At 43.1% G+C, this 18,264-nt stretch overlaps 1 protein-coding gene and 1 long non-coding RNA gene across 4 annotated transcripts in view; one reads left to right on the forward strand and one right to left on the reverse strand.

Annotated features, from left to right (window-relative positions):
* The window catches only part of mical3a (microtubule associated monooxygenase, calponin and LIM domain containing 3a), a 98,450-nt gene that overhangs the window by 71,937 nt on the left and 8,249 nt on the right, over positions 1-18,264 (forward strand). The window contains exons 34-47 of one of the 3 annotated variants that reach the window (XM_085165057.1): positions 109-201; positions 787-948; positions 1,369-1,431; positions 2,485-2,559; positions 2,720-2,833; positions 2,930-3,009; positions 3,094-5,125; positions 5,201-5,298; positions 5,594-5,770; positions 8,539-8,589; positions 9,307-9,414; positions 10,337-10,430; positions 11,218-11,268; positions 13,215-13,265. In XM_085165057.1, coding sequence (XP_085021183.1) covers positions 109-201; positions 787-948; positions 1,369-1,431; positions 2,485-2,559; positions 2,720-2,833; positions 2,930-3,009; positions 3,094-5,125; positions 5,201-5,298; positions 5,594-5,770; positions 8,539-8,589; positions 9,307-9,414; positions 10,337-10,430; positions 11,218-11,268; positions 13,215-13,265 — 3,249 coding nt within the window. The remainder of the gene's footprint in view (positions 1-108; positions 202-786; positions 949-1,368; positions 1,432-2,484; positions 2,560-2,719; positions 2,834-2,929; positions 3,010-3,093; positions 5,126-5,200; positions 5,299-5,593; positions 5,771-8,538; positions 8,590-9,306; positions 9,415-10,336; positions 10,431-11,217; positions 11,269-13,214; positions 13,266-18,264) is intronic. The other 2 variants (XM_085165058.1, XM_085165059.1) reach the window with 2 other exon arrangements.
* Positions 1-18,264, reverse strand: part of LOC146515877 (uncharacterized) — a 331,877-nt gene that overhangs the window by 45,851 nt on the left and 267,762 nt on the right. The window lies entirely within an intron of this gene.

An 18,264-nucleotide genomic window follows, 5' to 3' on the forward strand; every position in this document is an offset into this window, starting at 1 on the left:
TCTGCTCGTCTGCCATGTCCACATACGATGCACGCGTATGTCTCTGTCTCTGTGTCATTTTATTTTTTGATTTATTTTTGGGGGGCCTTTGTCTCCCCCTGCTGACAGAGGGGGATTACTGGCCCTGGGATAGAGAGCTCCAGTCAGGCCTTTGGCTGGAGAAGTACCTTACAGACGAAGAGGATGTTGGTACATTTAAAGGTAGCAACGGAAGTGCCTGCGGATGTGTTTGCAGTTACTTTTAATAATTCTGCCTTGTTTGGGTTTAATTTTTAATAATTTCTAGAAGAAGTGTTCCTTTGGCTTCTTTATGGTTTGGTTTGTTGTGTTTTTATGTGAGTTTTGTGTTCATCAGTGTTTCCCTTTTCATTGTCAGTCCCGTTCCATCTAACCTTCTGTCTCAAACCTCTGGAGTGGCATTAAAATACTAATCTGATGAATCTGATCTGATTATTTCCCCCACGGCGCTGCAGTTATGTTTTACAGCTGTGTGACGGAACTGTTATATTTAACAAATGTGTTATTATTTTATTTTCCAAGCTTTGTACCCTTGAAGCTTACTTTTATGGTTTTTGCAGTGTATTGCATGCAGCCTCCCTTCGTTTCTCTTTGATGATTTTTTCCCGTTGTCACTGTATAACTGTCTCTCTGCCTTTTCTCTTCCATTTTGCCCTGTTTTTCCCTTCCTTTCTTCCACAACTACCCTCATCTCTCTTTATCTTCCTCTCCTAACTCACACAACTTTACGCTACGCAAAAAATACAAAATCGCAACACTTACATTTAGCGAGGAATCTCCACATCCGACAAGTCCTGCAGCCTGTGGATCCCAGCGCCATTCCAGGTTTGAGAGCACATCTGGAGTCTGAGGGAGACAAGGATGATGGCCAGCTGGCCTCAGCCTCCCAACTCTCGCAGCCCTCTGAGCTCACGCAGCCCTCCTCTGCAGGTAACCCACCCGGGGGCCTATACGCCTGGGAAGGCCGTGGGTCTCGCCATGTTCAGGATCAGGCTGTCTCATTTTGCAAGTGTGGCTGCTGCTGCTGTCCTGTTTGTCTGTGTCTGCCACAGGTGGACCCCAGCTTGTTGTTTTGAATTACCTCCGATTTGTACATTTGTGTAACATTGCTTTATTTCTCGGAATGTCTAATTTTGTGTCATCCAGAGTCGCTGTTGTTCCTCTGGGGCGAATATAACGCTCTCCAAACGCATCCCAGTGCGCCATTTAACCCTCTCCTCAGTTCCTTTGATTTGATTCTCTTTTGTTCTTTTGTGTTCTCCCATGTTGTTTCTCATGTGTCTAATTGCTTTACTGTTATTTCCCCGCCATCTATCCCTCGTCGTTCTGTATCTTCTGGTTTGAGTGTAGCCCCTGCCCACACGTCCGCCCGACACGAGGCAGTGAGAGTCTGGTTGGAGTCCCTGTCTGGAGGTAGCACAGACTCGAAAGGGATCCCGACATCCCGTCTTAGACTCCTATTCTGTCTATCAGCTGGGCTGGCCTCTTTTCATGGAGCATGCACAAACACATGCAGAGACCAGTAAACTCACAAGCATGCCTGCTGTAAGGCTGTCGCTCAAGTGTTTTTCTCTCCTGGGTTCAGATCAGCACTTGTGTTTCACCTTTTGTAACCAAACCTCACATTCTACTCTTCTAATTTTCAAAAGATGTATTTTCCTTTGCACTCGCTCTGTGTGTTATGCTGTAAAGTAATATATTCCGGGGAGTGAGTTATCAAGCTTTGAAACCACAAGGCACCACAGCTTTGGGAGCTCGCCTCTTAATGGCACTTGTACTTGCATTAAGTTCACAGAATGTGGGTGTTGAAGTACATTATCAGCTGATTAAGAGCTTGAATGAATTGAATGAGAGTCCTGCACCTCTGTTTGAAGTCTCGTATAAGCCTTGAGTTCAGGGTTAAAGGCCCAGCAAAGACCTGCAGCAGAGATCAGACCAATTACAAAGTTCTTTTAGTAGTTTATGTGCCCGTGCACTCGGAAGATCGCTCACCTAGTAGTTAAAGCTGATATATAAACTGCATGGATAAACTGCCCCCTCCCAGTTTTGCTCGCTAACCACAGTTTAACCAGTAACATTCTGGTTGTGCTTCTGCTTGGATCAAATATTTTCAGCTTACTAATTTAAAGTTGCTGCATGTAGCTGCAGCCTAGCTGCTCCTTTGTTTGTATTAGAAGACTTGGACTGTTTGATTTGTATGCAAAAGATTTTTTTTTTGCCCAAACTCTTTCCAAATGCTGTCTGAAGAAAAATAGATTTTGATTTTTAAAATCTACTCACCTTTTTTCCGACCTTTAATTTTTGTATTTGGCTTTTCCAAATTGATAGCTTTCCACCTCACTGTCAGGATTTCTGAGAAGATTCATTCAAGCTACTTTTAAACAGGACAAAGTTCTCACAGTTATTGTCTAAAGACACGATAATAATATTCCAACGACTAATTTATTTCCCTTTTTGTCATGTCAGAGCCCTGCGAAGATGAAGCACTCGAAGCAGAAGCAGACAGTGCAGATATGGAGCCCGGCACAGAGATGGATCAGGGTAAACAGTCAAAACATTACAAATAGTAATGAATCCATCAAGTGTTTAACATGTGGAAAATAGCATTTTTGTTTACAAAGAACTCTCTTCATCAAAATGAAACGACTCACATAATTAAAGCTGTGTAATAATGAAATATTTGATGATGTTTAAATTCCAGACGACATCCCTTCGGATGCTGAAGCCGAGGCTCGTTTGCACCAGTCGGAGCACGACGAAGCGCTTCCCGAGGAAGACAGGAAATCGGAAAGCTTGGCAACAGCTTCCAGCATCGGTACACGTCACAAAACGTTTCTCCACACGCTCACGCAGATATGTTTTCCACAAATCAAAGGCAACGAGCTTTTTCTTCTCCCTTTTGTGAATTCAGAAGCATCCAGCATCAGCCTGCTGCAGAAGGACGATATCGTTCTTTTTCCGCTTAAACCGTCCCCAGAACCTGAAGCCCAGGTGAGACGATGCTTCAGAAGTTCAAAGCGATTAATGGCTTTTACCTGAATCCTAAACTCCTCTGTTGTTTGTTTTGTTTTGTAGATAAGTCCAGTAAAATCTCCTGGTCTCCGCTTTTTTCCTGATCCTTTCATACCTGAGGAAACAAAGCCAGAAAAGACGACTCCATCTCCAACTTCCAGGAGCCCACCGTGCCCTTCACCTGCTCCTGTCCAGCAGTTGTCTCCTGTTCCCTCACCTACTAATGCTGCTGCTTCTACACCAGTTAAAACCCCAACTTCTGCTTCATCTCCTCCTCTTTCACCCACCAAACCACCTGCTGCCTCTCCACTACAGCCACCCAGTCAGTCACCTCTCAAGTCACCAGTGACCTCACCAATTTGCTCGCAGCCTACACCCCTGCCCGAAACTGAAGGACCTAAATCTCCCGTCTTTCCTCACCGCTCCATTTGCCCTCTCACAGGAAACCCCCTCTCCCCGATCTGCGCCCAGCCGTTGCCCTGCCACGAACCCTCGTCGCCCCTCGCCTCCGATTCTCCCGTCAGAACTCAGCCCGTCCCTGCAGTCACTTCAACACCCTTGGCTAAAACCAACACGGCCACGCCAGAGCCTTCAAATACCTCAACAGAAGAGACGCCGTCTAAAAAGACGGATATCATTGAGGAGTTCTGGTTGAAGAGCGCTGAGATAAGAAAGAGCCTCGGTCTGTCGCCTTTGGACCGCAGCAGTAAAATCTTAGAAAGGAGTGTCGTTAAGACTCCAACTCAGGACTCCAACTTCGCTAAGACACAAACGCCAGACGTGACCGGGGAACAGAAGCCTGCCTTCACTGGCCGGGCTGTCATTCGCAGACTCAATATCACCCTCGAGGGTCAGGTCATCACTCCTATCGCTCCTGTTGAGCCCAAGAGCGATGGCTCCGATAAAAGAGACATCAGCAGCAGCTCAGGCTTGGGCTTGAATGGAAGTGTGGCCACAAGCCAGACGGTAAACAGTGACAGCTATAACACGTCCGACTCGGCTATGCTGACGCCACCTTCCAGTCCGCCACCACCCGTGCCTGCTAATCAGTCTCCAGCCGTGCTCAGGCAGCAGAGGCATCAGGTGTCCTGGACCAACGGAACAGAAAAACCTCCTGAGCATGCCAAAGAGCCAGCAAAAGCCACTACCCCTGTTCCTGCACCCAGGACCCAGCTGAGCCCCGTATCTGTGCCCAAACCAGCACCCAGGAAGGTCTCCTCACCTCAGGCAGCTCCAGAAACACCCCCGGTGGTCGTGATGAGGGAGAAGAAGAGGGAGAAGCCACGGCCGCAAGAGACGAGGAAGTCGTTTGTGGAGACGGTGGAGGAGATTCCTTTCGCTGACGATGTGGAGGAGAGCTACGACGACCGGACACCAGACACAAGCATGAACAGGTATTACACTCCGCCCACGAGCAAGCCGAGCAGGGAAAAACCTCCCCTTCATTTGGCGCTAGCAATGGAAAATGGTAAACCCAATATCCCAGTCAACCCAGTCTCTAAGACCCAGAGGGCAACTCAGTTCTCTCCAGAAGCCAGAGAGATTGCAGAGGAGAGGATAAGGGCCAGAGAAAAATCCATCAAGAGCCCGGCTCTAAAAGAAGCTATGGCCAAACAGTTGAGCAAAATGAAAGAGTCCGATGGGGAAAAGGGCGCCTCACCTAAAGTGGCCTGGAATGTAACACCAGACGCTGTTGGAAAAAGTAAAAAGTCATCTCCAAAGACATCAGCTGTGAAAGCTTTAGAGTCAAAGAAGTCCGAGGCCCTGTCGGAGCGTTTCTTTAGCAGCAACAAGAGCCTGGACAGCTCGGTGGCTTCGTCAGACGGCTCCTCTACAAGTAAAAGTAAGAAACGAAGCTCCCTCTTCTCACCGCGGAAAAACAAGAAGGAGAAAAAAGCCAAGAACGACAGCAGCAGGCTCTCGGGCGCAGACGAGACGCCTCCGAAACACAAGTCTCTGTGGAAGGCTGTCTTCTCGGGGTACAAGAAGGACAAGAAGAAGAAGGATGAGAAGTCGTGCCCGAGTACACCGTCGTCCAGCTCCACTACTCAGGACTCTGGGAAGAGAAGGACGTCACCTCCTGGAAGATCTTCGGGTGAGACTATTCTTCCAAAGCTCATTTCATGTTCTGAAATTATTGATTGCTGATTGTTGTCTTTGTCGTTTGAAGTAGACGTGAAAACGCGGAGAAACCTGAGTTTCTCCGAAGATTCCGACCTGTCCTGTGACGACGTTCTGGAGAGATCCTCCCAGAAGTCCAAAGCAGATGTGAGCAAATACAGATGTCACATGGTTGTCTTTAGGGATTCGTGCATGCACAGGCTTGCAACGCCAACCGGAGTTGACTGGGGTCCTTACAACCGCCTTTTTGGACCTTTTAATTTTACTCATGCAGGTTCATCTGATTAGATGAAAACACAACTTAAAATCAAACTGTTGTGAATGAAACTCGTGCAGTCTGGCTTTGCAAGGCTATACATATCATCCCGACATCCGCTGTACCCGTTTCTGTTTTGCTTCCTCTCGAAAATGTTTTTCTTTATATAATTTCTTCCACTCCTAGAGGCATGTGGACATCTTTGACCTAGTGTCAGGCATGCAGAAGGAGGCAATAAAGGAAGAGAAACTGGAAAAGGAGAGGAGGAGGGAGTTGAAGGAAAAAAGGGGGGTGAAAGAGAGGCATAAAAAAAGGGGACAGGAGAAGGAGGTTAAGCGAGAAATGGAGAAAGACGACGAGGAGGTATTGTGCAGCAGGGGTTACATAATTTTGAATTTCAGAAAGTGGCATCTTTCTGAATCATGCCATTTAGTATCACCAATCTTTTAGTTAAAGTTCATATAAGGTGCCGGTGGCTTTGCAAGCAAACCCCAGATAAATATTTGATATCATTTCATCTCTTTTTAAAGAGTTATTGGAATAAAAGAAAGTGTGTATATTTTTTTTGACCTTGGGAGGTCTCAGAACAAATTATGATAAAAATATTTTCAAGGTCTGGGCAAGTGAATTCTTTAAAAGTAATAATTCAATATCCTGGACGCATAAATCGCGTTGGAACTATGCACATATTTGGGACAAATCCTTAAATTTTAGAACATGAGCTCTTTTATTGGAATCTATTTGCTCTCATTGCATTTATGGCTGAAATTCAGCATTATATTTGCCACTGCTGCCGAGTCTGTGTGTGTTTCTGGTGGTTTTAAATAGATAGAATCGTGCTCAGGGCCAGAGGCATGAAGCTCAGATGTGCTCCTGTTCTCTTTTGTTTGTGTATGTTTTGGAAACGTGTACATAAATCAGCCACAACATTAAAGCCTGTGGACACCCGCGTCGATTTTCCCCACTCGGGGCTCGGGCACAGAACTTCTGGGCGTGTCCTGTTGTGTCGCCCACCGTGATATTGGCAGTGAATCCTTTTGGTTCTGTGGATCTGCTCTGGAGCGCTTTCATTGCTCTGATTGGTTTGCAGCAATGTTTAGTTCAGAGGTCGCAAACTGCAGTCCTCGAGGGCCGGTGTCCTGAAACTTTTCCACGTGTCCCTGTTGCAGCACATCTGAATAAAATTAGCAAGAGTATAGAACTTGACTGCATGCTGAGGTGGCAACTCCTCACCCTACTCAAGTAAATTTAAGCTTTTGGAAAAATGTACTTCTAAAAGAGCTTGCAGTCAAGCTCTATAGAGTCTTGCTAATGACCTACAAAATGTATGCAGGTGTGTTGTAACCAGAGATGGAGTAACGCGTTACTGTAATCTGATTACTTTTTTTCAAGTAACGAGTAAAGTAAGGGATTATTATTTCAAAAACGGTAATTAGATTACCGTTACTTTCCCGTAGGAACGCTGCGTTACTGCGTTACTAAAACCGTGATTTTTTTTTTTTGCGAGAATGTCTCATGACAGTGACGTAAGCGAGTGCAACGTTTGTGACAACAGCTGTGTGCAGATCAACAATGGATCATATATCGAGTGCAGAGAGAGTATGAGCGTGCAGCGTTTAAAGCGTGGAAGTACTGACCTTACTTTGAGTTTGATTCCATAAAAAGTGACAAAAACATTAGTGTCCGTTGTGCGTGGGAAGAAAACTTCTTTTTACAGCGAAAAAAACCCTTAAACTTCCAAACAAGCACCGAGTAGCTACGACGTAATGGGAAACTCACAGAGAAACTCGCGGATTCTTCCACTGACCGCGGCACACCTGCACCAGGGTAAACCTCCGCCTACCCCACTCCTGCTTTACAGGTGAAAATAGAGCAACAGGACCGCTAGTCTTTGACTTTATTTATTTTCTGCTGTGTTTTACTTGCATCTATTTGAAAGACTGAGTGTAAACACACAAAAACTATTTTATTTTATGTGCTGGAATGTGCAGAAAATAGGTTTAAATGTTAAACAAATTTCTTCCAGTCAGAGAATGTTGCAGATAATTAAATTTTTGCTTGATGCATAAAGTTAAAAGATTAAAACTAATAAAACAAGTTTTAAAAAGAGACTTTTCCATTTGATTACATTTTGTATGATGATTATGTAGAAAAAGTAGAATTGGGCTGAAAGATCTATCACTTTATCACCTATTCAGGTTGTAAATCGTGTTTTTAAAAAGTAACTAAGTAACTAAGTAATTAATTACTTTTGAAAATAAGTAATCAGTAAAGTAACAGGATTACTTTTTTGGGGAAGTAATCAGTAATTAGTTACTGATTACTTTTTTTAAGTAACTTGACCAACACTGGTTGCAACCAGGACACATGGAAAAGTTTCAGGACACCAGACCTGAGGGCCGGTGTCCTGCAGGTTTTAGATGTCCTTGATCCAACACAGCTGATTTAAACGGCTAAATTAGCTCCTCAACATGTCTTAAAGTTCTCCAGAGGCTGGGAATGAACTCATCATTTGATTCAGGTGTGTTGACCCAGGGTGAGATCTAAAACCTGCAGGACGTTGCTTTGTATCATGGCGTCTATGCTGCGGTGCTAACCGCTTCACCCGTCTGTGGTTTTGATGTTGTGGCTCGTTGTCGTATGATGAATGTCGTTTTCTGATCATTGATCTGAATTATTCACTTCAGACTTCACACGGCTACAGTAACAGGAGTTTTAAGTTGTATCATGCCTCTCAGCCATGTGTGATTCAGTGAGAGCCCCTGGGAAATCTATAGAGTAGTCTCTCTTTTTTTTTTTTGTCCCCATCCCTTTCAGATCTGTGAATACTAGACAAGACACAACTACTACATAGTTGTAGTATTGGACACAACATCTCATCATAAAACATTTTACACTTGAGTTTCTTGATTAGTGTCACAATTTTGTAGTTAATGTAGATGTTTAACTATTTCATTCCACTTTGTCTTTTTTTGTGATATTAACGTTGCCTGTTTCGATTGTACCAACTAGACTGTGACTCACTGTTCTGTTTATTTAATTTTTGTTTATTTAACATAATCATTAACCCATTTAATCATATCATCTGTATCATGTTTGTTTCCTCCCTTTTATGTTTCGTCTGCCCCAAGTCTGTTTATGTCCCTCACGCACTGGCGTTCAAGAGATCGTATGCCACAAAGGTAGTATCACATACATTCCCGCTGATAACCCTCCTGCACCCCGTCTCGCCTTCCTGCACACGTGCCAGTTTACTTCCATAACACGCTGCGTAGGCCTGGCCTAAAGCTAATCGTTGTTCTGTCTGGATGCATGCGACAGTTGGACAGCAACGCTCGCTCGCTCACTGCTGAATATCCGCTCTGTTATAACACGACGTTTCCAATAGCGCTCTCTTTTCTGGTCACCGTGATACCTCTGCATCTGTTGACACCCCAGGCTGTTCCTCTGTGACTGGTATGAGATCAATCTGTCACTGCGGCACTGTATTTACTCCAGCGTGGCTACTGGAGGACCTTTTCACATGTTTTCACTCAGTACTGTTTTCTCTTTCTGCCGTTTTGCGCTAGCTTAAATGCTCATCCTTACAGCGGAAACATCTGTTTTTTGTCACATATGTATTATCTATTGTGGAGGATTATAACAGAGCTTGCAGCAAAGTTTATACGAAGTATGTTTCACACTGTGTGCATAACTTTTCTAGCCCCTGAGAGTCCCGTAGATGACCGATGAAGCTTTAAATAGCATTAGCCACTTTCCTGTTATCTCCTCGCCCTGTTAGAAGATCCAGAAAGTTCCCCTCAGCTAGTCTGAGCGCTCAGCACCTCATGGAGCCACCTACACACATTAGGACCTTGTGGATGAGACTTTTCTGATTTGCGTTTTGTTATTCCACACAGAAAACCTACACGGAGGAAGAGCTTAATGCCAAGCTGACGCGTAGAGTCCAAAAAGCTGCACGACGACAGGCCAAGCAGGAGGAACTGAAGCGGCTCCACAGAGCCCAGGTATTCATTCACTCTCACACTGGTGGAGGCAGCTACGGTTGTAGCCACAGCTGCCCTGGGGCAGACTGACAGAAGTGAGGCTGCCATATCGCGCCATCGGCCCCTCTGGCCAACACCAGTAGGCGGCAGGTGAAGTGTCTTGCCCAAGGACACAACGACCAGGACAGAGAGCCCGGGGATCGAACCGGCGACCTTCCGGTTACAGATACACTTCCCAACCCCCTGAGCCACGGTCGCCCCCATAAAGACTTCTTTTCTAATTTAATTTGGGAATTCAGTTTCCTGCGTTCTTCCTCTAATTTTAAAAAGTTCCCCTGGTGCTTTTTGAGCCGAGGCCAGATTCATCCATTGTGATTGATGTTGTAACTGCAGTCAGACTCCGTCCCCCTGACTCAGCACTAAGCTCTCTTTTCTCCTGGAGCTGTCATTTACTCGCCTCAGTTTTGCTTCCCTTTACTGGCTATTTGCAGGACCCCACAGGACTTCTTCTATTTCAGCTCCCAATTCTGTGTGGCACAGATAAACCCAACACCTGACAGAAGCTGTTACAGGAGATTCGAGAGGGGGGAAAAAACATTTTCACACAATTTGTTGTGTGCTATAAAGCATCAAAAGTTTCAAATTAAAACAAAAAAACAACAACTTATTTTTCTAAGAATGAGTCCAGTTATAAATCAAGACACAGAGAAGATGACAAGCGACTGAAATCTGCACGTTTTCTTGGGGTTTGTCCCATGTGGCTGTAGGCGTTAAATATAGTTGTCGTCGCCACTTCTGACATTTTTATTTCAACAGAGTAAACAGCCGCATCGACTGAGCGTTCCCCGTGTGGGTTTAGGGGGGATTTCTAATTACTGTTAGTTAGTTATCACCCTGTGCATTTATGATACTGATGTGCCTCTGCTGCCGATCGTCTCCTTAGATCATCCAGAGGCAGTTGGAGCAGGTGGAGGAGAAGCAGAGGCAGCTGGAAGAGAGGGGCGTAGCTGTGGAGAAAGCTTTGAGAGGAGAAGCAGGTAATAACTCGTCAGTCATACTTACATATATCGATTTTTTTCATTCAGTTTGGCTTCCTATGCGCGCGGTGCATTTTTAATATCGCGTATTAGACGCCTCACTTGTTAATGTTTTACAAGTACTTTGCCATAAATTTGACGTAAGATCTTGGTCATAAAAGCTGCTCACCAGAGGCCACGTTTTTATCTTTACGCAGTATGAGTTCAGAGTTTTCTAGAGCTCCAAAGGGAATAGTAATAACAACCGCCAGGGTTACGTAACTCAGCAAACCTGTCCCTCTGCGCTCATTCGATTGTGCTGAAATGCGTGTGCGTTTACCATTTATTCACTTGTGCCGAAGCATAATTCAGCACATGATTTCGTATGCAGGAAAAACACATTTATTTCTCCAAAGTAATAATCCCGAATTGTTTCCGACAAGGGACTATCACAGACGATGTACTTCCGAAATGAGAACTAAATAATTTCTTCGAGAGCAGCGCAATTTTTTCTAAGCGCGAATTGTGCTCAGTAGTAATAATATAATATTTACATGATGTAGATTTGCATGAGGATAAAGTACGAAGGTCGACGTTGCAGCCCTGAAATGATATTCCAGCCTAGTGCACTTTATGGTGAAGTTAATGGAATGAAATGAAAACTTTAATCATGCAAATGCATGCATCTAGACACACGGAGCATTAATTTCAGTCGCCGACCAAATGACTGTTTTACTTTACCATCCGCTGTTTATGCAGTTTGCTGTCTGAGTATGTTTTAACGTGTTAATACTCTACTCTCTTAAAGGATTGTATAAAGGTACTTGTACATTACCCAAACAGCACAAAAGAAGATCAGGTATTAGATTTTACTGTAGTTTTCTTAATTTTCTTTCTCCCTTTCCTTTTAATGAATCACACATGAAACTGTTACGTAGGGTCCATCTGTGGTGACACACCAAACAGTTCTCCATCTCCGAACATGTCGATATGTGTTCGTCCATAACGTGTCTGCCATCATCAGTCCGAGCTGCATGCGAACGAGGAGAATGCGTGTGTCCCCCTCCCCGACATAGATTGGTGTCTGCTCATTCTGGATGTGTTTCGTGTCTCTCAATGCCTCTCCAGTCAATACTCGGATCACGTTAGATTTTCTAAATGCAATCAGAATGTAAGAAATCAAATTCGGATTGGTTTGCAGCCTGACAACTTTGTTATTGGAATCATTTCTGCAAATATTTGCTGTGGTTGGATGACTTGATACAGATATTTCTTGAGATCTTGTCTTATCTTTTTTTTTTTCAATTTACTTTTTTTTTTTTTGCTGCATTGGGATAATGCTGCATAACAGCAATCCTGCTCTGCTTCCAGCTTATCTGCTCCACCCAAAGATCTCAGCACACGTAGATTTAATTGTATTTAACATAAGTGGAGAGCTAGTTCTTCTTTTCTGCTCAAATCAATACTAGGGCTGCCACAAACGATTATTTTGATAGTCGACTAGTCACCGATTATTTTTGCGATTAGTCACTAATCAGATCATCATCCATTGGACGTACAACTGCAGCTTATTGCACCAGCAGCATCTGCTCTTATATAACTATCATTAGCTTACAGCTTGAAGTGTTTAAGGTATGTGCTAACTAAAAATAAAGACAAGATGATAGTTTATTAAATTTTAATGAAATTTGCAGATTGTTTCAGTGAAGTTTAATAAACTCCTTGCTATCTAAAATATAACAGGACACCGGAGTATATTCTCGAGCATCTCACACTTCTGATAATCAGCTGTCTGCTTGACGTTTATTCAGCTGTGTAAAAACTATAACTTTAATCTCAGCCAAACCGATTTACTCAGGAACAAATAAAATACTAAAAAAAAGCCAAACAATAACATTTTTAAGTTATCTAAGTGACTTATATATATTTAACCTGAGTAGTGAAAGACGGTGGTGGGTTTGAAAACGATTTGCCGGGAGTCCGGTGTTCTCACGGCTCTAGTTAGCCTAGCCCCCGGCTAGCTATCGAGCTAGTGGGTAACAGACGTCTCCGAAAACGTCGGAGCGCTTTTGAAAATATGTGGTGTCTTGATAAACTGAGCAGATATTTGAGGTTTACACAGCTACATTCTCGCCTGAAAATATGTTAAACGTTTATTTTGTGACCCAGAAAGAATAAAAAGAGTAATATTAAAACTAACAAGCTGCTGCCATTGTTGGAAACTGAGCTGGGCTGCGCTATGAATTCTGGGACGGAGCTTCTTCTTCTTCGGGGTTTAACGGCAGCTGGCATCCTTGTACATGCAGTGCTGCCATCTTCTGTCTCAGTCCGTTATTACACTCTTAAATCCTACCACTTATTCCTGCGTCTTTCAGGATCTTACAAAGCTTCAAACGACGTGTCGACTATTAAATTAGTCGTCGACGATTTTGATAGTCGACGTAATCGTGACTAGTCAACTAATCGTGGCAGCCCTAATCAATACACATAAAAATGAAGCAATTTCCTCAACACGTCGACACACACACACACACACAACAGAGCAAATATGCAGAATAACCCAGCAAACGGCAACGCACCAAATCTATGCAGCAGTCTTTTATTATCATCATTGGAAATATTGTGTTGCACAAAAAGACTGCATTTGAATTGTGGTGAGTACTGATGGACTCTGTGTGTGTCTGTATGTTTCAGAGAACATGCATGACTTGCTTTTGTTGGAGATTTCAGTGTGTGCGTGTTTGTGTGCCTAGTTTGGGGCTGTGTGAAGTAACTCCTATCTCTAATATATCCCTGTCGTTGTAGACTATTGGGGAGATTCTAATTACAGTGAAATCCTGGACTTGCATCTGGGCGGTATGTATTTCACATCTGTCGCTTTAAAACTAACCTAATGGCTAACCCAATCTGTCCTTCCTCCTCCCTGTTACCACTTGAGCTTTGTACCCCTCATATCCGCCGTGATTGGCTGGCTGGCTTTAAGCCACTGCGGTGCTCTCCTCCTTTACCCTCCCTCCCCTCGCTTTCTCCTTTACTGGGTTTGTAGTTCAGACACTCTTTACATCAAACGGAGATCAGACACTTGGCCTCGTGCTGTTCTCTTAAGATTGTCTTTGATCTTTATAAACTTATGAATGATGAATGAATGAATTAATAAGTAACTTTTATTTGTCACTCTGCTGCACGTAGACTGTTTGGCGCAGCACTGATGCAAACGGCGACGCACTGCAAAGAGTGATATTAGAGCAGCAGTATGCATTCATGCTTTTGCTGTGGATATCTCCAGCACATTAAAGTTCTGGTCTTCTGTTGCATATTCATTAAAATGTTTCATTTAGCACATAGAATAATATACTGTTCATCAAATAAAATCCTGGCGAGTAGCAGCAGGCCAGCTGAGTTCTACTTAAAGGCTGGGAACATTGGATATTCTGTTCATGAGAAGAACAAAACCACCAATGCACTGATTCTCATATTCCTACATCGATATATTCAGTGTTATTTTTATGGGAGACATACAGGACAACTGTAAAACAGATTGTCTGTATTTGTTTTAGACTAACTTTTTTCAGTAAAGCATCTCCTTTTAATCGGTACATGTGAGATTCGTAATATTGCACGCACAGGGTCTCTATTTTCATTTCTAGTATAACTTTCTAAATCGATCTTTGTCAGTTGTCCTCTTTTACACCATTAGCTGGAAGGAAAACATGTTTGAAGCAACGCAGTTTGTAGATGAACTGAAAGAGCTTTGGCTTTCCTAATTTTAACAGTAAGAGAGAAGAAATCCCAGCCTTATATGTCAAGAAAGATATTAAAAAAAAAAAAAAATCTGTGTCTTATTTCTATGTTTTATTGTCAACTGTCACATTACATTTAAAGTTTACAGATGTCGCGTTTGTGACACTTTTGAGTCACCTCATCTCATCTAGTCATGTTCTGATCTTGCACATTGGAGCCTCAGACACCTGCCGACCACACACACATGTGTAACCTGTAACCCACCCTGGTTTGACTAAGGCTACGTTCACACTGCAGGCGAAAGCGCATCAAATCCGATTTTTTTGACCCTATGCGACCCATATCTGATCATGGTCTGACAGTGTGAACGGCACAAATCCGATATTTTCAAATCCGATCTGGGTCACTTTCGTATGTGGTGCTGAATCCGATACATATCTGATGTTTTAGAAAGCGACTGCTGTTTGAACGGACGCATTAAATCCGTCTTTTACGTCACTGACACAAGACAGACACAATTATCAGCGCCAGAGAAGACATCGCAAACGCTTCCTGGCCATCCAGTGTAGATGTCAGTGAAGCTGTTGGGAAGACAGCGTTGGAGAAACGTGAACATTTTATTTGTATCTGCATAATCTGCAGATTCTGACAGAAATCTGCAACTATCCTTTGAAGCACCGCTCCTCTAAAACAGCAATAAGGATCATTATTTTGTTATTTACATTATTATGTAAATAACAAAATAACTTAAAGCAAAAATTGGGAAACGTAAAGTCCGAAGTCTTTATATTAAGGCCATCAGTCAAACAATACTGTTGCTCTGGGTCTAAACAGAGCGCGTTGTGTGTGACGTCTTCTTTTGCGCATGCGGCCGCTTTGAGCGTTCACACTAGAGCGCGTTTGCTGTCACATTTTATTTGTAGTGTGAACGAGCAGACAAAAAAAATCGGATTTGATCAAAAAATCGGAATTGAGCATCAAGACCTGCAGTGTGAACGTAGCCTAATACTAAACTCCTACCCTGACTCTTAGCTTCCCCTCAGAACTCCTGCTGTAGTTCTGCACTGTAGTCCCAGCAATCTTTCTCATACCTGCTCAGTTGCATAACTCCCCAAAGTGTTTGTGTGTTTGTGTGTGTGTGTGCACTAATGGGTAGTGCTGTAATCTTAAAACATTAGCCGCTGTGTATAAGCTGCGGCTGGAAAACTGTTTAATGCGTCGACTGTGTCTGTCGTGTCCACTGTTCTTTAGACTCGAATATGAGAGGAATGCATCTTTTTCACCTCACGTCTGCTGTGAATTCGGTTTGTGAGAAACACGTGTTTGATTTTTAGTTATTTAGCGTAAATGGAGTTTCTCAGCACGAGGGAGAAAAATGAGCATTTCTTTAAGCAGGGCTTCTCTGTGCTTTTGTGTTGCTGATTGTCGCCACTCATCAAAAAGAAGATTGTGCAGAGTCATTTTGTTTTGGCACAAAGGTCACTCTGCAAGCGTCCGAGTTTCCCCTTCTAATTGGTTGACCAGAAGTCTAACAGGAGGCATGGTGTTTCATCACTTCCAATCCAGCTTGTTTTATTTGTTCTTTCTGAGCTGATTCAAATGTATGAACTTGAAACTGTTTTGGGTTTGTTGTATGTTTTGGGCTGGATGTGTCACAAAAAAACGCTTTTAGCTGCCTGATAATTTTCCATTAGTCCTCCGTCCTGCTTATCGTGTTTGGTGGGTGATGAAGAACTGTGGCGCTTACACTGAACAGTGGGTTATACGGTTTGTGCTAGCAGATGAGACCTGCACGGAAAAAACAAAAAAGAGGAAAAATCTAAGGCTACGTCCACACGTACCCGGGTATTTTTGAAAACGCAGATTTTTCTATGCGTTTGCACCTTTCGTCCACACGTAAACAGCGTTTTCGCTCCGTTTTTGCATTTACGTGTGGACGAGAAACACGGAGAAAACGCAGCGTCAAAGGTGTGCGCCTTTTTTGACGTCACACTGTGCGCCACGTTATTGTTTCGGTGAAATGAATTTCTACAATACTGTTACTGTTAATTGTTCTCTCTGCAGTGTTTAAATGCTTACATATACACACACAGTTACTGTCCCTCCACACATAAAACTCGGTTCTGCTTCTATGCCCCAGCTTTGTTTACTTTTTCCCACCGAGTCTTCTAGACTTCTGATTGGCCAACATTTCTGCACGGTTAGGAATATAGCGCCACCTGCTGCTTTGGCATGTTCCTAGCAGCGTTTTCTTTCATTTCTGCCTTTACATGTGGACGGGATTATTTTTTAAAACGAAAACGGAAAATCTCCGTTTTCAAAAATACCCGTGTACGTGTGGACATAGCCTAATATTAAAGCAGGTAATTTCCCCCCTTCTTCTTTCTGCTATTTTCATTAACTTTACTTAGAAATGTAATAATCAACTTTAATAATTATGAGCATAGATGAGGATTCATTGAACAAACGACACAATCCATAAGCACATTTGGATGATTTGGGGAAGCCATAAACATTTTATTAGGGCCTCGGTCTTTTTAAGTTGCAGTTTTCCTTCTTTTCTGTGATAGTCCCTTGTAGCACGTATTCACCATTTCATTCTCTCACGCCTCCTCACCTTCCAACCTGAAAACTTTGAGCCCTTACTATAGAAGATGCTGCATATTTGCTCCATTTTAAGTGAAATGTGCCTTACATTACACATTTTCTAGTCTATATTTTAGGCGTTTATTAAGGTAACTTCCACTATCTGTAATCTTACGTTTTGAGAAAATCTTTTTAGTGGATGCAAATAAGAAGAAGAAAAACATCCTAATTTGCACTTGAGAAGAAGCTACACTTCAGAAGTCGCCACACCGGCAACAAATTACACAGTGTGGTCTAAACATGTCGTGTGTACAAGAAGAAGCGCTTTAAAGATGAAGCAATTATCTGCGTCTGCGAGTGGGATGGATTGATGAGCAGTAATGGGTTTTATAATGGGAATAAATCATTTATATATTATAAGCACTGGCTATGTGCGTGGTGTGTAGCGCACAGATATAGGGTGCTTTTACCTAATTGAAAGATCATCTGAAGAACTACACTTGCGAGATCAAACAGGATTATTTTCTCTTCCTATGCTCTAGATTCCCCCTCCTCTTGTTTTCTGTTCTTATTTTATCCCATATTTTTCATTTCTCACACCACACAGCTGATCTCTTCCCACCTCCTCTCTCTAGGTGATTTGTCTCTCTATCGCAGTGCTCCTGTCCCCTGTTGATTTTTCTCTTTGATATTTTCTTCCTCACCTCGAACCTCTCCATCCCCTTCCTCCTGCACCCTCTTTGTCCTCTACCCTCTTTGCCTCTGTCATGTCTGTTTTTTCTTCCTCCCACATTATTTCCTCCATTCTTACTATTTCTTACCTCCCCCTCCTAATGTGCCCACCTGCGTCACTCCCTCACGCTCTTTCCCCTCTGTCTTGTGGAAGTTGAGCCCTTTGTGGGGATGCCTCGCCGAAGACCGCTCTCCTTCTGCCCCTGCTGTTCCCCTGAAGGTAACATAACCTTGCTGCATCTGCTGCCAGTTGTGGCAGGTTACCTGCAAGCGTAAGGATCTCCAGAAATGGGCTACGTCGTTGGTCCCCCCCCCTTTGTCCTCCCAGCTTTTCCTAACTGTTTGTGTGACATTAGGCTCAGTAGGTTTCTCCAGAATATGAAGGAGCTCATCACGCTGAAGCTGATGTTGGGGAAAAATAATTTTGTTAGAAGTATACAGTGGTCCCTCGCCGTAACGCCGTTCACCTTTCAAAGCCTCGCTGTTTTACAGATTTTTTTTTTTGGGGGGGTTCAATTTTGCATTTTTGTTGTTTTTTTTCCAGCGTATTGTCTTCTGCGTCCTGATTGGTCTACAGCCAATTAGAGGTGGGAATCACCATACATCCCACGATACGATATTATCACAATACTTAACACACGATACGATATTATTGCAATTTTATAAAATATTTTGCGATATTCAGATTCTGTACATAAAGGTAAACTTTATCAATATTCATTTTCTCTAATATCAAAGTCTCACACTCAGTCTTTCTCTCATTTCAGTTTGATTGTTGACAAACTGAACGGTTTGT

The sequence above is a fragment of the Neolamprologus multifasciatus genome, chromosome 7 (assembly GCF_963576455.1).
Source record: "Neolamprologus multifasciatus chromosome 7, fNeoMul1.2, whole genome shotgun sequence".
Taxonomy (NCBI): domain Eukaryota; kingdom Metazoa; phylum Chordata; class Actinopteri; order Cichliformes; family Cichlidae; genus Neolamprologus; species Neolamprologus multifasciatus.